Source organism: Schistocerca gregaria, chromosome 1 (assembly GCF_023897955.1).
Source record: "Schistocerca gregaria isolate iqSchGreg1 chromosome 1, iqSchGreg1.2, whole genome shotgun sequence".
In the NCBI taxonomy this organism is placed as follows: Eukaryota; Metazoa; Arthropoda; class Insecta; order Orthoptera; family Acrididae; genus Schistocerca; species Schistocerca gregaria.
In genome coordinates this window covers 186,758,146-186,778,382 of record NC_064920.1, presented here as the reverse complement: position 1 = coordinate 186,778,382, position 20,237 = coordinate 186,758,146, and the positions used below count along the sequence as shown (strand labels likewise).

At 43.1% G+C, this 20,237-nt stretch overlaps 1 protein-coding gene across 1 annotated transcript in view; it reads right to left on the bottom strand.

The window, feature by feature from the left end:
* Window positions 1-406: 406 nt before the first annotated feature.
* LOC126336571 (serine/threonine-protein phosphatase 6 regulatory ankyrin repeat subunit A-like) overlaps window positions 407-20,237 on the bottom strand; it is a 129,709-nt gene continuing 109,878 nt past the window's right edge. Inside the window, exon 4 of the mRNA XM_050000464.1 lies at window positions 407-3,593. Coding sequence (XP_049856421.1) covers window positions 2,931-3,593 — 663 coding nt within the window. The 3' untranslated portion in view covers window positions 407-2,930. The remainder of the gene's footprint in view (window positions 3,594-20,237) is intronic.

Genomic DNA, 20,237 nt, shown 5'->3' with positions numbered 1-20,237 from the left:
TTTTCAGCCAGGTGTCTGAATACTTTTGATCACATAGTGTATATCTAACTTAAAAAGTCATTTCCCTTTTTAAATTGTCTAGCCTACCTACCCTATTACAGGGTCTAATGTAACACACACTGACCTTTGGAATGTCAGTTTACTTTTCTTGATGATATCCTCCTGAGTAGTGTCTGCTTAGAGATCTGATGAGTCAGTCTGTTGTTGCCTCTGCAACTATTAAAACAGCTGCTGCCCCTGTTTGGGAACCACATGTTTGTCTGGTCTCTCCACAGAAACCCCTCTGTTATGGTTGAACCTGGGTGTCTGTATTGATGAGGCATGCAGGGTGGAGGGGGAGTTAGGATAATAACTTGTGTTTGTCATACTCTAGGTCACAAATGCCAAGTAAATGGGGAAAAAATACTTTTTTAAAAATTTTACAATTTATTGATATTATCCATGTTACAGCTAATACAAAAATACAAAAAGAATCACATTTTCTGATAGAACAGTCAAGTTAAACCATTAATAGGCTATATTATGTTGCAGAAGAATAACCAGTTCCAAATCCTAAAAGGTATATTTCTTCTTACTCTTAATTTTCTTTTCTTTTCTGTAAATTTTTAAACATATTAAATTAATTCAATTGAACAACTGACATGTTGTATAAAATACAGACAAATGATCATCCATGGAAATTATAATGCAGCAAACCTGCATGGCATGCTGATTATACATTTTAATAGTGTAAATAATAATTTTGCATCTGAATGTCACAGTGTAACTTCAGTATGAGTTACATATTTTCAAGATTAACAGCTTGACTCATGAACAACAGTACAGTAGACTCATAATAATCTGGCGTTTGACAGTCCGATGCGCTTGATAGTCTGGTGCCGCACCGTTTCGCATCACGTACTTCCTCCCGTCTGCCCCAAGCCTCAGGCAGCATAATAAATGTGTTATTGTCGGTGCTCCTTTCATGTTATTTGTGAATTTGAAATCTGATGCATAGAATAATTGTTATGTTTTAATTTTTGTGTTGAAAAATTAACATCCCCAGAAACTTGCCTACCAGTGCAACATATTTTGGCAGAAGTTTTCTGTGGCTTATGTCTCTTACAGAAGGTAATAATGGTCTATCCCACCATTTGCAATGACCATACACATTTTTCTTGGAATTTGCTCTCTGGTCAACGCCAGTTCAGTAATCAAGAAATACTGTCTACATAACACACTATAGTAGCCATTGCTGAATGCCACATTGTCAAGTCTGTTTTTTTTCTGTGGAAAACAAGTTATGAAGCAGTGCCAACTTAGTGCAAGTGATACGCATGGTTCCTCAAAAATAAAAAGAATTGGAAACCTTGGGGAAGATTAGTTGAGGTTTTGCAGAAATGTAGGAATATGTGACACAATACTGACCTTATGACTTATCTTAGAAGACAGGCTGAGGAAAAGAAATGTAGTTTTATAGCATTTCTAGATTTAGAGGCAGCTTTTGACAACAATGATTGAAATACATTCTTTGGAACTCTGGAGGTAGGAAGGATAAAATACAGGGAGCTAAGTGTTATCTACAACTTGTACAGAAACCAAACTGCTGTTATAAGAAGTGAGGTATGTGCAAGGGAAGCAATAGTTAAGAAGAGAGTGAGGCAGGATTGTAGGCCATCCCTGATACTGTTCAATCTGTACAGTGGGTGAGCTCTAAAGGAAATGAAGGAGAAATTGGGAAATTGAGCTAAAAGTTCAGAAAGAGGCAATCATAACTTTCAGGTTTCTTGATGATATCATAACTGTATCAGAGGCAGCAAAAGACTTGGAAGAGCAGTTGAACCAAATGGGTGATGTGCTGAAAATGTGTTGCAAGTTGAATATAAAGAGAAGTAAAACAAGGGTAATGAAACATAGTTGATTGAATCAGGCATGAGAATTGTAAATAAAACATGAAAAGTAGTAGACAAGTTTTGTTATTTGGGTAACTGACAGTAGTTGAAGTAGAGACGACATAAAAATGCAGACTGGCAAGGCAAGAAAAAGAGTTCTGAAAAAGATAAATTTGTTAACGTGGATTACATACTTAAAAGTTAGGATGTCTTTTCCACAAGTATTTGCCTGGAGTCAACGGTACCCATAAAGTAATTTGGGAGGGTGGGGGGGGGGGGGGGGGGGGGGTTCCAGTTCTGACCCTGTTAAAAAACCGCATAATACTTATTTTTAAATCGTTTTCTTGAAAGGACACCTGACTACGCTACATTTTTTCCTTTCCCTGAGAGCGAGGGGTGGAGGGTCGGGATCCCCCTCGGGTATGGGTGCCTTTGTCTGGAGTGTAGCCTAGTACAGAAGTGAAATGAGGTGATAAACAAATGAGACAGTAAGAGACTATATGCTTATGTAATATGGTGCTGCAGAAGAATGTCAAAGATTAGGCAGGTAGATTGGACAACTTTTGAGGAAGTACTCATTTAACTGGGAGAAAATAAAACTAAAATAAGGGATCAGTCGAGGTTATCAGGCATCAAGGAATGGTCAATTTGATAACAGTGGTGGTGGTGGTGGTGGTGGTGGTGGTGGTGGTTGGGTGATGGAGTAAAAACTGAAGAGGGAGGCCAAGGCTTGACTATATTAAGCAGGCTCAGGTGGGTGTAGATTGTTGCAGTTATGTGGCAGTGAACAGGTTTGCACAAGATAGATAATGTAGAGAGTAGAGGATCGCAACAATAGTTAATTACTAGTTGGAGGAGACATGGCTCGCTATCTCGGTGCCAATCCTGCCAGCATGTTAGTCTGATGCTGGAAGGGGCTCACCTTTTCGGCTCAACCGGACGTGAAAATTAGGGAGAAAGTGCGTGTGACTTACACTTCATTCTGGGACGTACTTTTCGTTATAATTGTACGAAGGCATATGAGATACGGAAGTCACTGGCTGTCAGCTACCAGAGTGTTTAAGATTCGCGCAAAACTTTTAGGAGAACCTTGTGGTCGCGCTTCTTGGCGACATCCACGGCGGTCTTCCCGTTGCGGTCTCTGACGTTGACATCTGCCCCGGCGGCCAGTAGCAAGCGCGCCGTCAGCACGGAGCCACTGCGCGCGGCGCACTGCAGCGCCGACCTGCCTTTCCGGTTGGTCACGGTCACGTCTGCACCGCCTGCCGTCAGCAGCGCGTCGACAGCGGCTGCGTGTCCGTACCAGGCGGCGAACAGCAGCGGCGAGCGGCCGTCTGCGCTGCGCGCGTCGCCAGTGGCACCGCCGTCGAGCAGCGCGTGCAGCGCCGCCACGGCTCCCGCGGCCGCCGCCAGGTGCAGCGGCCGCTCCTCCTTGGCGTCGGGCACGTTGGGCCCGGCGCCTGCCTCTAGCAGGGCGCGCACGTTGGCGGTGCGGCCCGCGGCGGCTGCACAGTGCAGCGGCGAGCGGCCGTCGCCCGCCCTGGCGTGCGGGTCTGCTCGCGCCTCCAGCAGCGCCCTCATGGCGCGCTCGCCGCAGTGCGCTGCCGCCAGGTGCAGAGCTGTCAGGCCGTCCGCGTCGGCAGCGTCCACCGGCGCCACCCCGGCCTGCAGAAGGCGCACCACCTCGTCGTCGTTGCCTTCCTCTGCTGCCCAATGAAGTGCCTGTGCCGCAAACCAGTTTCGAGTAGATTCCTGTTCATAGGGTGGAGGAGGCTGTTGCCCCTCCCTGGAATCGCAGATTTTACTACTTTATTTTCTAACTTTCTGATCATTTTCTTGTTTAAACTTCAGATTTAATCACAGACGTACAAAACTTCATATCATCGGTATCAAAACTGTGTCACTCCCATAACCTAACCAATAACACAAAGAGTTGAAATCATGCTTGCCTGTAAGTATTAAATTAATCTACCTCTAACAAATATTGAGTGGATAACTATCAGTTCTCTGGTGTATAATACGTTCATTGTGTCGCCTATAAAATTTTCACTGAGGTGACAAATGTCACTGGATAGAAATATGCACATACAGAGGGGTCCAAAAAAAATGTATGCCCTGTTTAAAAGTCCATAATTGGCAAACTAATTGATGGAGTTGTCTCATTTTTGGTGAAAGTGTAGCTTAAAGTCCAACTTAAAGATATCACTGTATGTGTTCGAAATGGTCACCCTTAACATCCACACACAAACGATGCCCCCGAACTGCAGCACGAACTACTGACTGCAATGTGTTCAGTTGGACATTTGCACATGAATATACGATGGATTCTCGAAGTTCATCCAATGTGCGTGGGTTATATATACGACATCCTTTAGTGTTCCCCACAGGTAAAAGTCCAGAGGAGTTAGGTCTGAGGAACGTGGTGCATTCTCCACAGCACCTCTATGGCCTATCCATATTCCTGGTAGATTTTCGTTGAGATACGCCCTAACACGATTTTGGTAGTGGTCTGGGGCACCATCTTGTTGAAAGTAAACTCTTCCGTCTCCATAAAAGTCTCAGATGGCAGGTAAAATTGATGTCTGAAGCTTCTGTAGGTACACCTCACTGGTAACTGTGCCGTCAAATATGAACGGCCCACTCAAGCCCCAGTAAGACAACTCGCACCACACATTTACTCCTGGAATATTCACGGCTTTGTCTACATGGACGTTCGGATTTTCGGCGGCCCAGTAGATGCAATTGTGGGGATTTACTGTGCCATTGAGTTTGAACTGTGCTTCATCAGACCACACAATCATCTCTGCAAACCCTTCATCGTTGCGCACCATGTTAGTAAACCACTGGCAGTACTCCATTCTACGATCTGGGTCGCCCTCGTTCATTGCGTGTAGCAATCGTGGAATGTATCACTTCCACTTTGCTGTCTTCAAAATCCACTGAACACTTGAGCGACTCACTCCAGTTTCACGGGCACACTGTCTCACAGACTTCTGTGGTGAGTGAGTGAATTGTTGTAACACACGACGGGAAGATGGATAGGCCATAGAGGTGCTGTGGAGTATCCACCACATTCCCCAGACCTAACTTCTCTGCTCTTTTACCTGTGGGGAACACTAAAGGACGTCGTTTATCGACAAAAGCCACGCACATTGGATGAACTTTGAGAATCCATTGTGCATTCATGTGAAAATATCCAACTGAACACGTTGCAGTCAGTAGTTCGTGCTGCAGTTCGGCGGCATCGTTTGTGTGTGGATGTTAATGGTGTCCATTTCGAACACCTACAGTGATATCTTTAAGTTGGGCTTTAAGCTACACTTTCACCAAAGATGAGACAACTCCTTCAATTAGTTTGCCAATTATGGACTTTTAAATAGTGGATACCTTTTTTGGACCCCTCTGTATACAGATAGCGGTAGTATCACATACAGAAGGTATAAAAATGCATCGGCTGAGCAGTCATTTGTAGTTAGGTGATTTGTGTGAAAAAGTTTATGACGTGATTATGGCCGCATGACAGGAATTAACAGACTTTGAATGCGGAATGGTAGTTTGAGCTAGTCACATGGGACATTCCTTTTCCGAAATCGTTAGGGAATTCAATATTCCGAGTTGCACAGTGTCAAGAGGGTGCCGGGAATAGCAAATTTCATGCATTACCCCTCACCGAGGACAATGCAATGGCTGATGGCCTTCACTTAACGACCAGGAGCAGTGGCTTTTGCGTAGTGTTGTCAGTGCTAACAAGCAACACTGTAAAATAAACGCAGAAATCATTGTGGGATGTACGACGAACGTACCCATTGGCATAGTGCAGTGAAATCAGGTGTTAGTGGGCTATAACAGCAGACAACTGACGCTAGTGCCTTTGCTACAGCACGGCATCACCTGCAACGCCTCTCCTGGGCTCATGACCATATCAGTTGGGCCGTAGACAAATGGAAAATCGCGCCCTGGTCAGATGAGTCCCGATTTCAGTTGGTAAGAGCTGATGGAAGATTCGAGTATGATGCATATCCCACAAAGCCATGGCCCCAAGTTGTCAACAAGGCACTGTGCAAGCTGCTGGTGGCACCATAATAGTGTGGGCTGTGTTTACAATGAATGGACTGGGCCCTCTGGTTCAACTGGACCGACCATAACTAGAAATGGTTATGGTCGGTTACTTGGAGACCATTTTCTGCCATTCATGAACTTCATGTTCCGAACAACGATGGTGTTTTTATGGATGACAATGCGCCGTGTCACTGGGCCATAATTATTCACGATTGGTTTTAAAAACATTCTGGACATTTCGAGTGAATGATTTGGCCATTCAGATCGCCCGACATGAATTCCAGCGTACTTTTATCTGACCTTATCAAGAGGTTGGTTTGTGCACAAAATTCTGTACCGGCAACACTTTCTCAGTTATGGGCGGCTATAGAGACAGCGTGGCTCAATATTTCTACATGGGACTTCCAACGACTTGTTGAGTCCATGCCCTGTCGACATGCTGCACTACACTGGGCGAAAGGAGGTCCGACATATTGGAAGGCATCCCATGACTTTTGTCAGCTCAGTGTAGCTCTTGTTGGATGACATGTACTGAAACTGATCACTTTATTTATACAAAAAAATGGTAGGTTTAGAGCTTGCTTCCCTCCCCTTCCCTGGTTAAGTTCTGCAGGCGCCCATGTTCGTGCTTTTAAAGTTTCCACATGAGAAACACTTTCTTATTTATGAGTGGAGTTATGCATTTTCATTCTACCACAGTATTTATTCATAACAGCCCAGCAATATAATTGGATTAAGATGTGCGACTGACGTTTCAACAAGTCTAGTTGAATGCGCCAGGCATCAGCAGTTGTAGTTATTTCTCAAGCGCCATGTCAGAATAATCCATGTACTGAAACTTCCTGGCAGATTAAAACTGTGTGCCCGACCGAGACTCGAACTCGGGACCTTTGCCTTTCGATGGTAGAGCACTTTCCCGCGAAAGACAAAGGTCCCGAGTTCGAGTCTCAGTCGGGCACACAGTTTCAATCTGCCAGGAAGTTTCATATCAGCGCACACTCCGCTGCAGAGTGAAAATCTCATTCTGGAATCCATGTACTATTGTACTCCTTACGAAAATATGAGAAGAAATTTAATACTACCGTCATTCAGTCTACTGGGGCGGTGTAAAATGAAATCAATTCGCAAAAGAGCAGCTGTACTTCAATTGTTTCAATCAACTACGAGGGTAAGTCAATTATTATCCGCAAAGTAGTTATGAAATTTTATTTAATCAAATAGGGAACTTACAAGAACATCATTTTTCGACATAGTCTCCTTGTGTTTCAACGCACTTGGTCCATAGTTGTACAAGCTTCCTGATGCCGTCATAAAATAAGGTTCTCGGTTGAGCTGCAAGCCGGGAATGAACCGCTTCTTTCACTGCTTCGTCCAAGGCAAATCGACGGCCCCTTTGATTGAACCAAACAAGTGATAGTCAGAAGGGGCAAGGTCGGAATTATATGGAGGATGATCCATGACTTCAAATTTGAGTTTCTGGAGCTTTTCAGCATTGTGGGCTGCAGTATGCGGACGGGCATTGTCGTGCAACCACACAACACCTTTTGACAGCAGTCCTCGGCGTTTGCTTCGAATTGCTAGCTTTAGGCTGGCAGTAAGCATCTCACTGTAACGCAGACTGTTTATTGTTGTACCCGTTTTCCCATAATGTTTCAGTACTGGACCTTGTGCGTCCCAAAAACCCGTAAGCATCAGTTTTCCTGCGGACGGTTGGGTCTTGAACCTTTTCTTGCACGGCGAATTTGGATGTTTCCATTCCATACTTTGTCGTTTACTCTCGTTATGAAACCCAAGTCTGTCGTGGACGATTTCGTAGGCACAACCGTGACTAATTTGCAGACAATGGGCCACTTCGTCAATAGTTAATCGTCTGTCTAAGAGAATCATTTCACGTAACAACTAAATGGTTTCTTCATTTGTGGCGGTAAACGGTCGTCCGGCTCCTTCATCGTGCGTAACACTTGAGCGACCATTTCGCAATTTTTCAATCCATTCGTAGACACTCCGTTGTGGCAAAACACTGTTCCCGTACTGTACCGAAAGTCATCGATGAATTTCGGTCCCTGATAGGCCTTCCGACCACAGAAAACGTATCATTGAACGTCGCTCTTCTTTGGTGCAAATAGACAGCGCAGCAGCCATGATTAACAGCACAGCAGTGGTAACGAAACTAACGTAGCAGCTTGAAAATTGCAGACATATAACAACAAATAAATAAAGCATGCGTCACAACTAAAACGACAGTACTACCAAAATAAACAAGAATATAACTAAATTACGTTGGCTGCAACCAAAACTACCAGCAGAAGTCTTTCGACGTCTACCGATTTGGGACTATGGAGCTCATTGGCCAACAGTACTTCCACTGTGATGGCACCCACGATCTGACCGTCATGCAATGCATTAATATTGTGCACATTTCACTACGGTTGACTGTCACACTGATGGCCAGTGTAATGTATAACGACATCTTAGTGACGTGACACGTCGAATTATTCTATACACAGTGACAACAGGAGTTCTTTATCACCAACACAATAGTTATCACTAATCAAATTGATCATTAATGTGCTATGGTCGCAGGTTCGAATCCTGCCTCGGGCATGGATGTGTGTGATGTCCTTAGGTTAATTAGGTTTAAGTAGTTCTAGGGGACTGATGACCACAGATGTTAAGTCCCATAGTGCTCAGAGCCATTTTTTTGTCATTAATGTGTGTTTATTTTTACATAACGTGCAGATTGGCACTCAAGTGGATACAGACAAGTGTGCAAATTATCGCCAAGTTGGCAGTCTTTTTGGGACTGAAGTGCTCTCTGTATTTATTCCTCTTTTGAAACACGTAGTTGTTTGAGATATATCAGCGTTAGCACAAAGTGAGTTTTTCTGTGGGGCCTTTAGCGTTAACTGCTGGTCATGGGTCAAAAATCTGTTTTAACTGATTTCATGATGGGATCTAAAATATGGCAGTTACGTTAATAAACGACATTGAAGCTACAACAGTTCATATGTTAGCACATTAAATCACTTTAACATTTGTCTACTCATTCTGAAATTTGGAGACATTTTAAACCTTCGTACCCAACTGGCACTGAACCTTTCCTTGAGTTTTCTGAGCTCCACACAGCCTTACACAAGGATCAGTTTACCAGTACTTCTCTAATTTTTCCAGTTCAGTCGGAAAACAGCCATTCGGCTCTGGCTAAGCCATTATTCCCCATATAATTCATTGTAAAAGTGATAGTTTATCAGAGTATGCAGAAGAATATGTGTGATGTATATAGAATATCAGAACTGGACTGAGTAAATAGTTGGATACCACAGTAGGAAACAGAATTGCATGCAAAGTGGAAAGGCTTGATTTCGTGAACAAATCCAGTAGACAGTATTAACCGTGTCTGAAGGATCACTACAATAAAGTGCTACTAGACGAGGCCTACTTCTTCGTTTTAATCGATATGCTTCGGTCATCCAGAGTTCCTCAGTTGTGGTGGTAAACAGGAGGCAAACACTGTTACCTGGGAATATTTGTTCGGCTGGCGAAGCACTCTTTGACCCACTTTCAACCCAACCACTCCCGAGATAATATGTTGTGGAATCAAATTTTTATTCTCAAACACACACATTTTCCATCCGGGATTGGAACAAAATAGTGACAGCCCTCTACAGCTTTTCATCATTATAAAAATATTGAAGGACATTACTTCAGGTATAAAGAAAGACGGGAACCATTGGGAGCAGGATTGCTAGTGTGGGGTTCATGGTGAAACACATGGCAGTATAGCAAAGCACCTGCAGAAAATGTGCTGCACTTGGGTCTGCATGGGAGCAAGTAAATCGCGAATCAGTAACACCTGTTCTGTGAATTTGGCGCTTCTTGTTCTGCACGGTGTGTTACCATTTTCAGGACATGGATGTGTGCATAAAATGGCTGCTGAGTTCTATAATCATGAAGCGGCAGTTCTCACGGTGCTTTGCACCACCTGCTGTAGTTACAAGATTATGCTCAGTGAAATGGGTGATGGGAGTAGCTGATTCGTCAGAAACAGAATTGAAGTGTTACGGAAAAATAGGTTTTGCATGGTGTAGTAAGACTTTGAAGTCTTCTCTTGGTTGTGCAAGCTGTGTGGAATGTCAACAAGGAAGGACCACTGATGTTGCATGTAAAACAGCCACAAGACAGAGTTAATTGCCACACACTGTAAGAGCTGGGTGTGTAAGGTGTTAGCATAGCAGAATGACATCATAGGTACAGCGGGATACCATTATTGTGATGACTACACAGAGCGGAGTAGGAAAGCGTAAGTGGGATGCAAGAATAACTATTTGGTTCTCCACAAAATATGCATACCACTGCCCCTGAGAGGCAGAGCTGAAACACCTTTCAACTGCTACAAGGGCGACCAGAAGCAGGCCAAGTGATTCTGTTACAGGTTACCTCGACTAGCTGTCTACAATCTTTGATCAAGCAGCAAGTCCCAACTGGGACTTCGCCATTGTGAGCTGCAGCGCTGCCGTCCGAGTGAAGACTGGTGGTGAGATGTGGGCGTCATCATCCAGTGGACCCTCTGGTTGCCTAACCAGTGGGTCCAGGAAGCAGACTTCTATCCATGGACATCGGGGAGTGCAGCTGCTGCTGTCTGCCTTCTATTCCTGCGCTCAGACTTTGATGCTGCCGACGGTTGCCCTGTTGGGTGGCTACAGTGTGACTCAGCACGACTTCACACAGAGCTAGTGGTGCCTTTCTTGCACATAGTCTACGGTACTATCAGGCGTTACCTAGTCACCCAATTTATGGAGGTACTTGCAGCTGTGGCCAGAGTGGACAATTCTCGCACAGCCTAGTGGCCCTGTGAAATTGCTGGGTGGGCGAGATTGCACGCTGTGCAGGGGTGTCATTGCATTTCTGATGTGGTGCATGCCGTCCCTGTCCCGCTGCGCAGCTGTAGGCAGCCTGCGGATCCAGACGACAGTGTACCTCTGAGCAATAAAAGTTTGCTTTGTTAATTATGTCTCACTGACGACTTCGGAGCACTGCACCATTGCAATCCACAACAGCAGAGGCACAACCACTGCCTCAGCAGAACAGCTTAGAATGCTTTCCGGTACTGCCAGTTGTACCTAACATCAGCACTGTTTTTAATGCCGCTTAACATGTCAAAAATTTATTTCCGAGTCAGTTGCATATTACGTTTCAGCGATCGTCAACTCCCCTAAAGCTTAGCAGAGACAAAAAAAGTGTCATACCAGCCAGTCACTTAACTGCTTTTTATTGTGTAAGTACCATCTGCCACCTCTTAGAGAATATGCCTCTCATAGTGCCCCCTTTTTTTTTTCACTGTCCTACCGATGAACTCGGGAAACTGGATTTACCATCGTCGCATTGATTGGTAGTTCATAATATCTGCATCACATACTAAACAGAGCTGATTGTGAATTTCGACTGATGTTACCTTGTTGTTGTTGTTGTTGTCTTCAGTCCTGAGACTGGTTTGATGCAGCTCTCCATGCTACTCTATCCTGTGCAAGCTTCTTCAGCTCCAAGTACTTACTGAACCCTACATCCTTCTGAATCTGCTTAATGTATTCATCTCTTGGTCTCCCTCTACGAATTTTACCCTCCACGCTGCCCTCCAATGCTAAATTTGTGATCCCTTGATGCCTCAGAACATGTCCTACCAACCGGTCCCGTCTTCTTGTCGTTGTGCCACAACCTCCTCTTCACCCCAATTTTATTCAATACCTTCTCATTAGTTATGTGATCTACCTATCTAATCTTCAGCATTCTTCTGTAGCACCACATTTCGAAAGCTTCTATTCTCTTCTTGTCCAAACTATTTATCGTCCATGTTTCACTTCCATACATGGCTACACTCCATACGAATACTTTCATAAACGACTTCCTGACACTTAAATCTATACTCGATGTTAACAAATTTCTGTTCTTCAGAAACTCTTTCCTTGCCATTGCCAGTCTACATTTTATATCCTCTCTACTTCGACCATCATCAGTTATTTTGCTCCCCAAATAGCAAAAACTCCTTTACTACTTTAAGTGTCTCATTTCCTAATATAATTCCCTCAGCATCACCCGACTTAATTCGACTACATTCCATTATCCTCGCTTTTGTTGATCTTCATCTTATATCCTTCTTTCAAGTCACTGTCCATTCCGTTCACCTGTTCTTCCAAGTCCTTTGTTGTCTCTGACAGAATTACAGTGTAATCCATGGACTTTAATACCTACTCCAAATTTTTCTTTTGTTTCCTTTACTGCTGGCTCAATATACAGATTGAATAACATCGGTACAGGCTACAACCCTGTCTCACTCCCTTCCCAACCGCTGCTTCTCTTTCATGCCCCTCGACTCTTATAATTGTCATCTGGTTTCTGTACAAATTGTAAATAGCCTTTCGCTCCATGTATTTTACCTTTAGAATTTGAAAGAGAGTATTCCAGTCAACATTGTCAAAAGCTATCTCTAAGTCTACAAATGCTAGAAATGTACGTTTGCTTTTCCTTAATCTATTTTCTAAGATAAGTCGTAGGGTCAGTATTGCCTCACGTGTTCCAACATTTCTGCGGAATCCAAACAGATCTTCGCCAAGGTCAGCTTCCACGAGTTCTTCCATTCGTCTGTAAAGAATTCGCGTTTGTTTTTTGCAGCTGTGACTTATTAAACTGATAGTTCGGTAATTTTTACATCTGTCAACTCCTGCTTTCTTTGGGATTGGAATTATTATATACATCTTGAAGTCTGAGGGTACTTCGCCTGTCTCATACATCTTGCTCAGCAGATGATAGAGTTTTGTCAGGACTGGCTCTCCCAAGGCCGTCAGTAGTTCCAATGGAATGTTGTCTACTCCGGGAGCCTTGTTTCGGCTCAAGTCTTTCAGTGCTGTGTCAGACTCTTCACGCAATATCATATCTCCCATTTCATCTTCATCTACATCCTCTTCCATTTCCATAATATTGTCTTCAAGTACATCGCCCTTGTGTGGACCCTCTATATACTCCTTCCACTTTTATACCTTCCCTTCTTTGCTTAGAACTGGGTTTCCATCTGAGCTCTTCATATTTAAACAAGTGGCTTTGTTTTATCCGAAGGTCGCTTTAATTTTCCTGTAGGCAGTATCTATCTTACCCCTAGTGAGATAAGCCGGTACATCCTTACATTTGTCCTCTAGCCATCCCTTCTTAGCCATTTTGCACTTCCTGTCGATCTCATTTTTGAGACGTTTGTATTCCCTTTTGCCAGCTTCATTTACTGCGTTTTTATATTTTCTCCTTTCATCAATTAAGTTCAATATTTCTTCTGTTACCCAAGGATTTCTACTAGCCCTCGTCTTTTTACCGACTTGATCCTCTGCTGCCTTCACTACTTCATCCCTCAGAGCTACCCATTCTTCTTCTACTGTATTTCTTTCCCCCATTCCTGTCCATTGTTCCCTTATGCTCTCCCTGAAACTCTGTACAACCTCTGGTTTAGTCAGTTTATCCAGGTCCCATCTTCTTAAATTCCCACTTCTTTGCTGTTTACCTTACATGAGTTAAAAGCTTTCTCATAGAGATATACATGCAACTGGCGAGGAAGGAATCAGTCGCTGCATGGCGAGACTGGCGAGCGTGTATTGCAAAATACGACTTTTTAAAATTTTGATATGCATTTGGCTCCCCATCTAGAGCCTAAAGGAGGTCATGTGTTTCACTTACAATTGGAAAGAGATCTGGTACATAATTCACGAGTACTGAAGAATACAATAAAGGAAGCACAAACTAAATACCTAACCCTAATATAATCTCACCCCTCAAGAGATAACGCTGATCATCTCCTATGAAGTCCACTACACTCTCAGATAAAATGACTGACAGTCATTACTCAGCGGTAATCCGGCAGTTGCAGGAAATTACTTGGTCACGTGATTAGGTGCAGTCACGATCCAGTTCAAAGCAGCAAACACAGTTACATCAAAGAGCAAGCGTGAAAAGTGATTACAAAAAGCTATCACAGAAAACACATTCGTGGGAAGCCGCAAGAACTTGCTGCTAATATCATTAACTTCACTGACAATAAGAATGAGAAAGTGTGACAGTGCTGATAGAGAAGGCGACGTAAGGTGCAAATAAACGTTGACACTCAAAAGTTAAGTAAGTCAATGGTGTGCAAATTACTGAAGTATGGACACGATGCCGAGAGTTGTACGATTCACATATCTGCCCCAAAGCAGAACAAGTAAAACGAACACGATAAACATTTCATTAATGGCGTAGATATATGTATTATTAGACAGCAATTTCTGCGATATTATGAACAGTACAAAGAAAACGGTCTTTTCAAAATCTTCACAGCTTTTTTTGCACACGCTGGCAACCGAACTCTGAGAAAACTGTTTTGTCTATGAGATTTAACTTTAACAGGTGTCTGAATGAACGAGGCAGTACTACGTTAGATTTTATTTCCAAAAAAACTAAGCATCAGAACACACTGCACGGACACTCTGCACTACGAATAAATGCAAATTGACAGTGTCCAATGAGTACTGACAAACTACAGCGCCAGGCAACATTTCATTGTTGTGAAGTCAAGAGTTTCGTTTTGTGGTCAGTTCTCCTATACGATCGTAACAGGAAAAGTTTAGACTATCGTGGAAGAAGAAGAAAAAATGCACAGAGACATGGAACATGGAACGCCGAACTTTTGTCACTTATTAAGGAACGCCAACCTTCTTTTTATTCCACTGACAAAATTTTGCAGGAAAATGGTTCCCTGCTCACTATTGCCGGCCCATCTCGAAATCCTGTAAAACTGGTAAGTAATTGAAACCCTCAGCTGCCAACAGGTGTTGTTGATATACCTCGATGGGGACAGCTGAAAATGTGTGCCCCGACCGGGACTCGAAGCAGGGGTCGCCTGCTTACATGGCAGACGCTCCATCCTTCTGAGCCACCGAGGACACAGATGAATAGCGCGACTACAGGAGCTTATCCCTTGCACGCTTACCGTGAGACCCACATTCCCAACTGTCCACAATCTACATACGTAATGTACCTAATATATATTTGCCCATCCACTCATTACTCATCTGTGTCCTCGGTGGCTCAGAAGGATAGAGCGTCTGCCATGTAAGCAGGAGATCCCGGCTTCGAGTCCCGGTCGGGGCACACATTTTCAGCTGTCCCCATCGAGGTATATCAACAAAACCTGTCGGCAGCTGAGGGTTTCAATTAAGTATCATTTATGCTAGAGAAACTGCATGGTCATCAATGGTGTCTGTTCTTTCGAGAACTGTTACTATCTTCATATATACTATAAAACTGGCTTGGAACCATGGAAATAACAAGATCTGTGGTAATACATCAAGCGTCTTGCTCACTAACTCGAAAAAATAATAGCTGATGTTTTTGCTACCAATAAATAAATATTATGTATCACCTTGCCAGATACAGGTCTTTCGACGAAACTGTGAAAACACGAAGAAAGCCATAATCCGACTGCAAATTCGCCATGCTGTCCAGCCCAATTATATGCATTATAGGTGCACACAGGGGACGCTGGTTCACCCGCCATTCCGTGCAGCAGTTCTGAAGCACCAGCAGTGTTTTGCACGCACACTGCCTGCTTTGCATTTTTTTTCAAACGACTTAACAGAAACTATTCGGCAAAAGGGTTTGATTCTCTCGTTGCTTATAACTTTATACGTTGGCTTCATGGTAAACTACTTACCTTTTTGTTAGTCGTACTTATTTTGAAATTTAGGACTTACATATCGGCCGGCCGTGGTGGCCGAGCGGTTCTATGCGCTTCAGTCTGGAACCGCGCGACCGCTACGGTCGCAGGTTCGAATCCTGCCTCGGGCATGGATGTGTGTGATGTCCATAGGTTAGTTAGGTTTAAGTAGTTCTAACTTCTAGGGGACTGGTGACCTTAGAATGGCTCTGAGAACTATGGGACTAAACATAAAAGGTCATCAGTCCCCTAGAAGTTAGAACTACTTAAACCTAACTAACCTAAGGACATCACACACATCCATGCCCGAGGCAGGATTTGAACCTGCGACCGTAACGGTCGCGCGGTTCCAGACTGAAATGCCTAGAACCGCTTGGCCACACCGGCCGGTTGACCTTAGAAGTTACTGAAGTTAAAGTGTGTAATCACTGTTATTTTTGGTAAAAGAAGCCACATTTTACGTAGAAACAGGAGAATATAACTCAGAACTCGCTACTGATGACACTGCTCTGAAAGAAGAAAAATTTACACTATGGGACTAAACATAAAAGGTCATCAGTCCCCTAGAACTTAGAACTACTTAAACCTAACTAACCTAAGGACATCACACACATCCATGTCCGAGGCAGAATTTGAACCTGCGACCGTAACGGTCGCGCGGTTCCAGACTGAAATGACTAGAACCGCTTGGCCACACCGGCCGGCTGACCTTAGTGACCCATAGTGCTCAGAGCCATTGAACTTACATATTTCACTGCCCAAGATTTGAATAGTTTGCTATGAGAAACGTGTGTCGCTGGAGTTTGTGTTTGGTTCATGTTAGGTCATACATTGGTGTGTATCAAATTTAGATCACCTATTTAATTTTTATTTAAGTTTAGGAGGAGGTTTATTTCTGTCTTCAATCTTGAGAAAATGGATTTTAAATGTTGCATTCAGTTCTGCCCGGCGAGCAATGATATGGCTAAAGCCACTCATCCATCCATCACAGTTCATAAACAGTTCTAGAGTATATCGCAAATGGCAGCACGTGAAAAGAAGTGTATTTTAGCATGTGGTTACCGGGTGAAAGTTTCAAGCATATCGCGACAGAAGTAACTACAGGTATTTTCATTGGAATGATGTTTTTAACGATTATTGGGAGCTGGTGAAAGGAGAAATTGTATGTACAACAACGTAAGTGAAGTGATTACTCATTCATTTTTATACTGACAATGAGTTATTGACCTGTCTTTTCATCAGCAGTTTGTTTAATAATACGGTACTCTGTCGTAGTTACGATTACATTAGCATGTTACTGAAGTTAAAGTGTGTAATCACTGTTATTTTTGGTAAAAGAAGCCACATTTTACGTAGAAACAGGAGAATATAACTCAGAACTCGCTGCTGATGACACTGCTCTGAAAGAAGAAAAATTTACAAGTCAGACTAAATACACCACCATTGCTGTTGCAACATCTGTGGTATCCCGTAACCTAGATGTTTCTAATAGAGAACATCAAGAGCGGAAACCTAACAAAGGATTTTCACCCTACACTTCAATAATTTGAGAAAGATGAAACAAATAAACCAAATTAGGTACGAATGTTATATATATATATATATATATATATATATATATATATATATATATATATATATATAGTGTGTGTGTGTCCTTGAGACGAGTTAGTATAAGTCGCTCATAAAAAATATGCAGCATGTTTTCGTAATCTTTATATTCATAGAGATGGAGGTATCAAACTTCGTCCTTTTTTTTTCAAATAGGACTATGCTGCTTTTTAGCTTCTGAATAATAATTCTCATTTAGAAAGTCTATTTCATAAAGCCGAACATGGTGACTTGCAGAAGTCAGCTGACTACTTGTCCAGATGGAAATAGTTTGTTAATATCTCTCACAAACTACAAGATACTTGAAACGAAATAGTTTAGTCCCTCGTCCTGCACATGAGAAGGGACAAGAAGTTGGTACTCTATTTGATTATTTTTTCATATTTGACATATCTCTGAGGTGTAGAAATAAAATCCTTTACAAAGGTTATTTTTTTTCCTGACCTGTTTAACTTATTTTTCCCTTCAGAGATGTGTCATCAGTGGCGAGTTCAGAGTAAGAAATTTCTCTTGTTGACCACGATAAATTCTGCTTCTTTTATCGAAACACCAGCATGCTGACGATGTTGTAATTGCGGCAGAATCCTAAATCGTAGTCTATTATAATGAACAACTAAGGATAGCTTATGGAATAGCTCGTTGTCAGTATAAAAATGAATGTTTAACTCTTCACTTATGCTGTTGCACACCCACACAGTTTCTCCTTGCGATTTTGTGTGCTACCATTTGACAAAATCCTGTTTCGATATCTTGAATCGTTCATGAAATATGCTGGATGGATTGCTATAGCCATACTGTCACTGACACAGGAGGATGTTAGTGTAGCATGTAAAATCCATTTCCTTAAGGTTGGATACAAATGTAAGTCTCCTCCCAAGTCTAAAGGCAAATTTAATATGTTACCTACATTTCATATGCAGCAACGCATGACGTAACATGCACCAAACACAAATTCATAGCGACCCCGATTTTTCATTCGAACTATCCGTGATTATCGTAGTAAGTATAACGGTTAACAAAAAGATAGGCAGATCATCGTGAAGCTGTAAGTAGCGATAGAATCAGCTTTGTAGCGAATAATTTCTGTAAAATATTTTGAGAAGGACAGCAGAGTACCTGATGTGAGCACGTGCACCTTTGTTCTACCCGAACAGCGCGCGTCTTCCGCAGCGGCGCCAATGCTGGTAAGAAACGTCTCGAACATTCTAGCTCGGCGTATCTACCCTGCCGCCAGTGCCGCCACCCTGCTCCCAGTGCATGCTACCTCATTAGATAGCACAAGGAAATTCTTCGTGCAGGATCATGCTACCTCGCGCTGGCATCCGCTGTGCAGGTAAAATGCTTTTTCTGCGCATACTGTATCACCACTACAGTGACTTGCATGTCAATTTCGTTGTTTCATATTCAAATAACATTATATAGTTGGCCTTTCAAAGCTGAGTGGATATCCTACCAGACCATCCCACCAGAAAGCCTCAAACAGGAGGCCTTGGTATTGCCAATCAAAAACGTTAATAAAAAAAGCATATAGTCAATTTTGTTTTTGCTCTAGTGATATTGTCTTTAACTATTGTGACGTTAGAAGACTTGAAAGGGCGTGTATCACGCCAGAGGGGGACTGTAATGACTACTGGAGGATAGATAAGTTAATGGGCGAAGTGACTAAAAATGTGATAAAATCAGTGTCATATATTAGAACAGAGAGTCGGCATAACAATCTGCGACTGAAACAGCACTTGACAAATCAACAGACACTACTGTGGAAAATAGCGACTTCACTGAGGAATGTAATTTTACAAATACTACAGTAAAGCAACATGAGAAGTTAATATGAGAAATATTGCACTTTCTGGTTCTATTCTTGTTCCAAGTGGTTATTTCGTTCAGTGCCTTGTTATATAATAGTGCTCCACTTGCACGGTTGTTGGAGCTACAGCACTGCCAGATTTTTTTCGTGCTTCGTTTGGACTACTGGACCCCTTCGTCTAGTAAGTTTGGTGCAAGCTGTAATGCTTCATTCAGTCCATTTAACCAGAACCAATTACTCACACCAAACAACTCTTGGCTTTGCAGCTGAGGCCATGGCCTCTGTTGCTCATGAAACACATGTGGAGGTGGTGCCTTGTGGATATCTTTTGTCTTCCTTCTTTATGTAAATGGCAGCTGTGTTATACAAGGATTGGAACTTAAATAGTGGCAACACTGCTATGGAGACACTATGCAATGGAATCTACTATTGTCACTGACAGCACACATTGTTGACATACCTACCTTACCTACGAGCAAATGGACTCGCCCGTCCTAAGTCACCGGTGTGCGCACAATAAGGGAGACATAGTCACTTGTGAGCGAGCGGTCTAATGTATCGGTGTCACTATGTTTTCGAAATAGGAACAACGGAGATGGATCATGATTGAATGTGCCAGAGTTCGTACAGCACGACAGTGTCATCAAGGTCTTCAAGAGGTGTGCGGGGAATCGGCATTGCCGTACAGAACAATGACACTTTGCGTAAAAGCCTTCAACGAAGGTCGGCCAACTGTGGCAGACATGCATTGGGCAGATGGTCCTAGCGTCTCTGAAGAAAAAGTGCATGCTGTTGCCGCGTTAGTGGACAGTTATCGACGCCGTACGATTCGTGAGCTCGTCCAGGAAACCGGATTAGGGCATACGATTGTGCCTCACAGCCTGAAGGAACGCCTGGGCATGCGAAAAATTGGATCACTATGGGTTCTGCATGACTTGACGGAAATGCAAAAATGGATGCGTTACGACGCTGTTCAGGAGCGCTATGAGCGCGAAGGGAAGGCTTTCTTACGCCGTATTGTAACACTGGATGAGACATGGGCCACACCGTGCCAGCCAAAACTGAAACCCCAATCCAACGAATGGTGTCTTTATGGGTCGCCGCGAAAGTCGAAAGTGCGTCAGAGCCCCAGTATGGTGAAAGTTATGGTGATGCTCGTGTA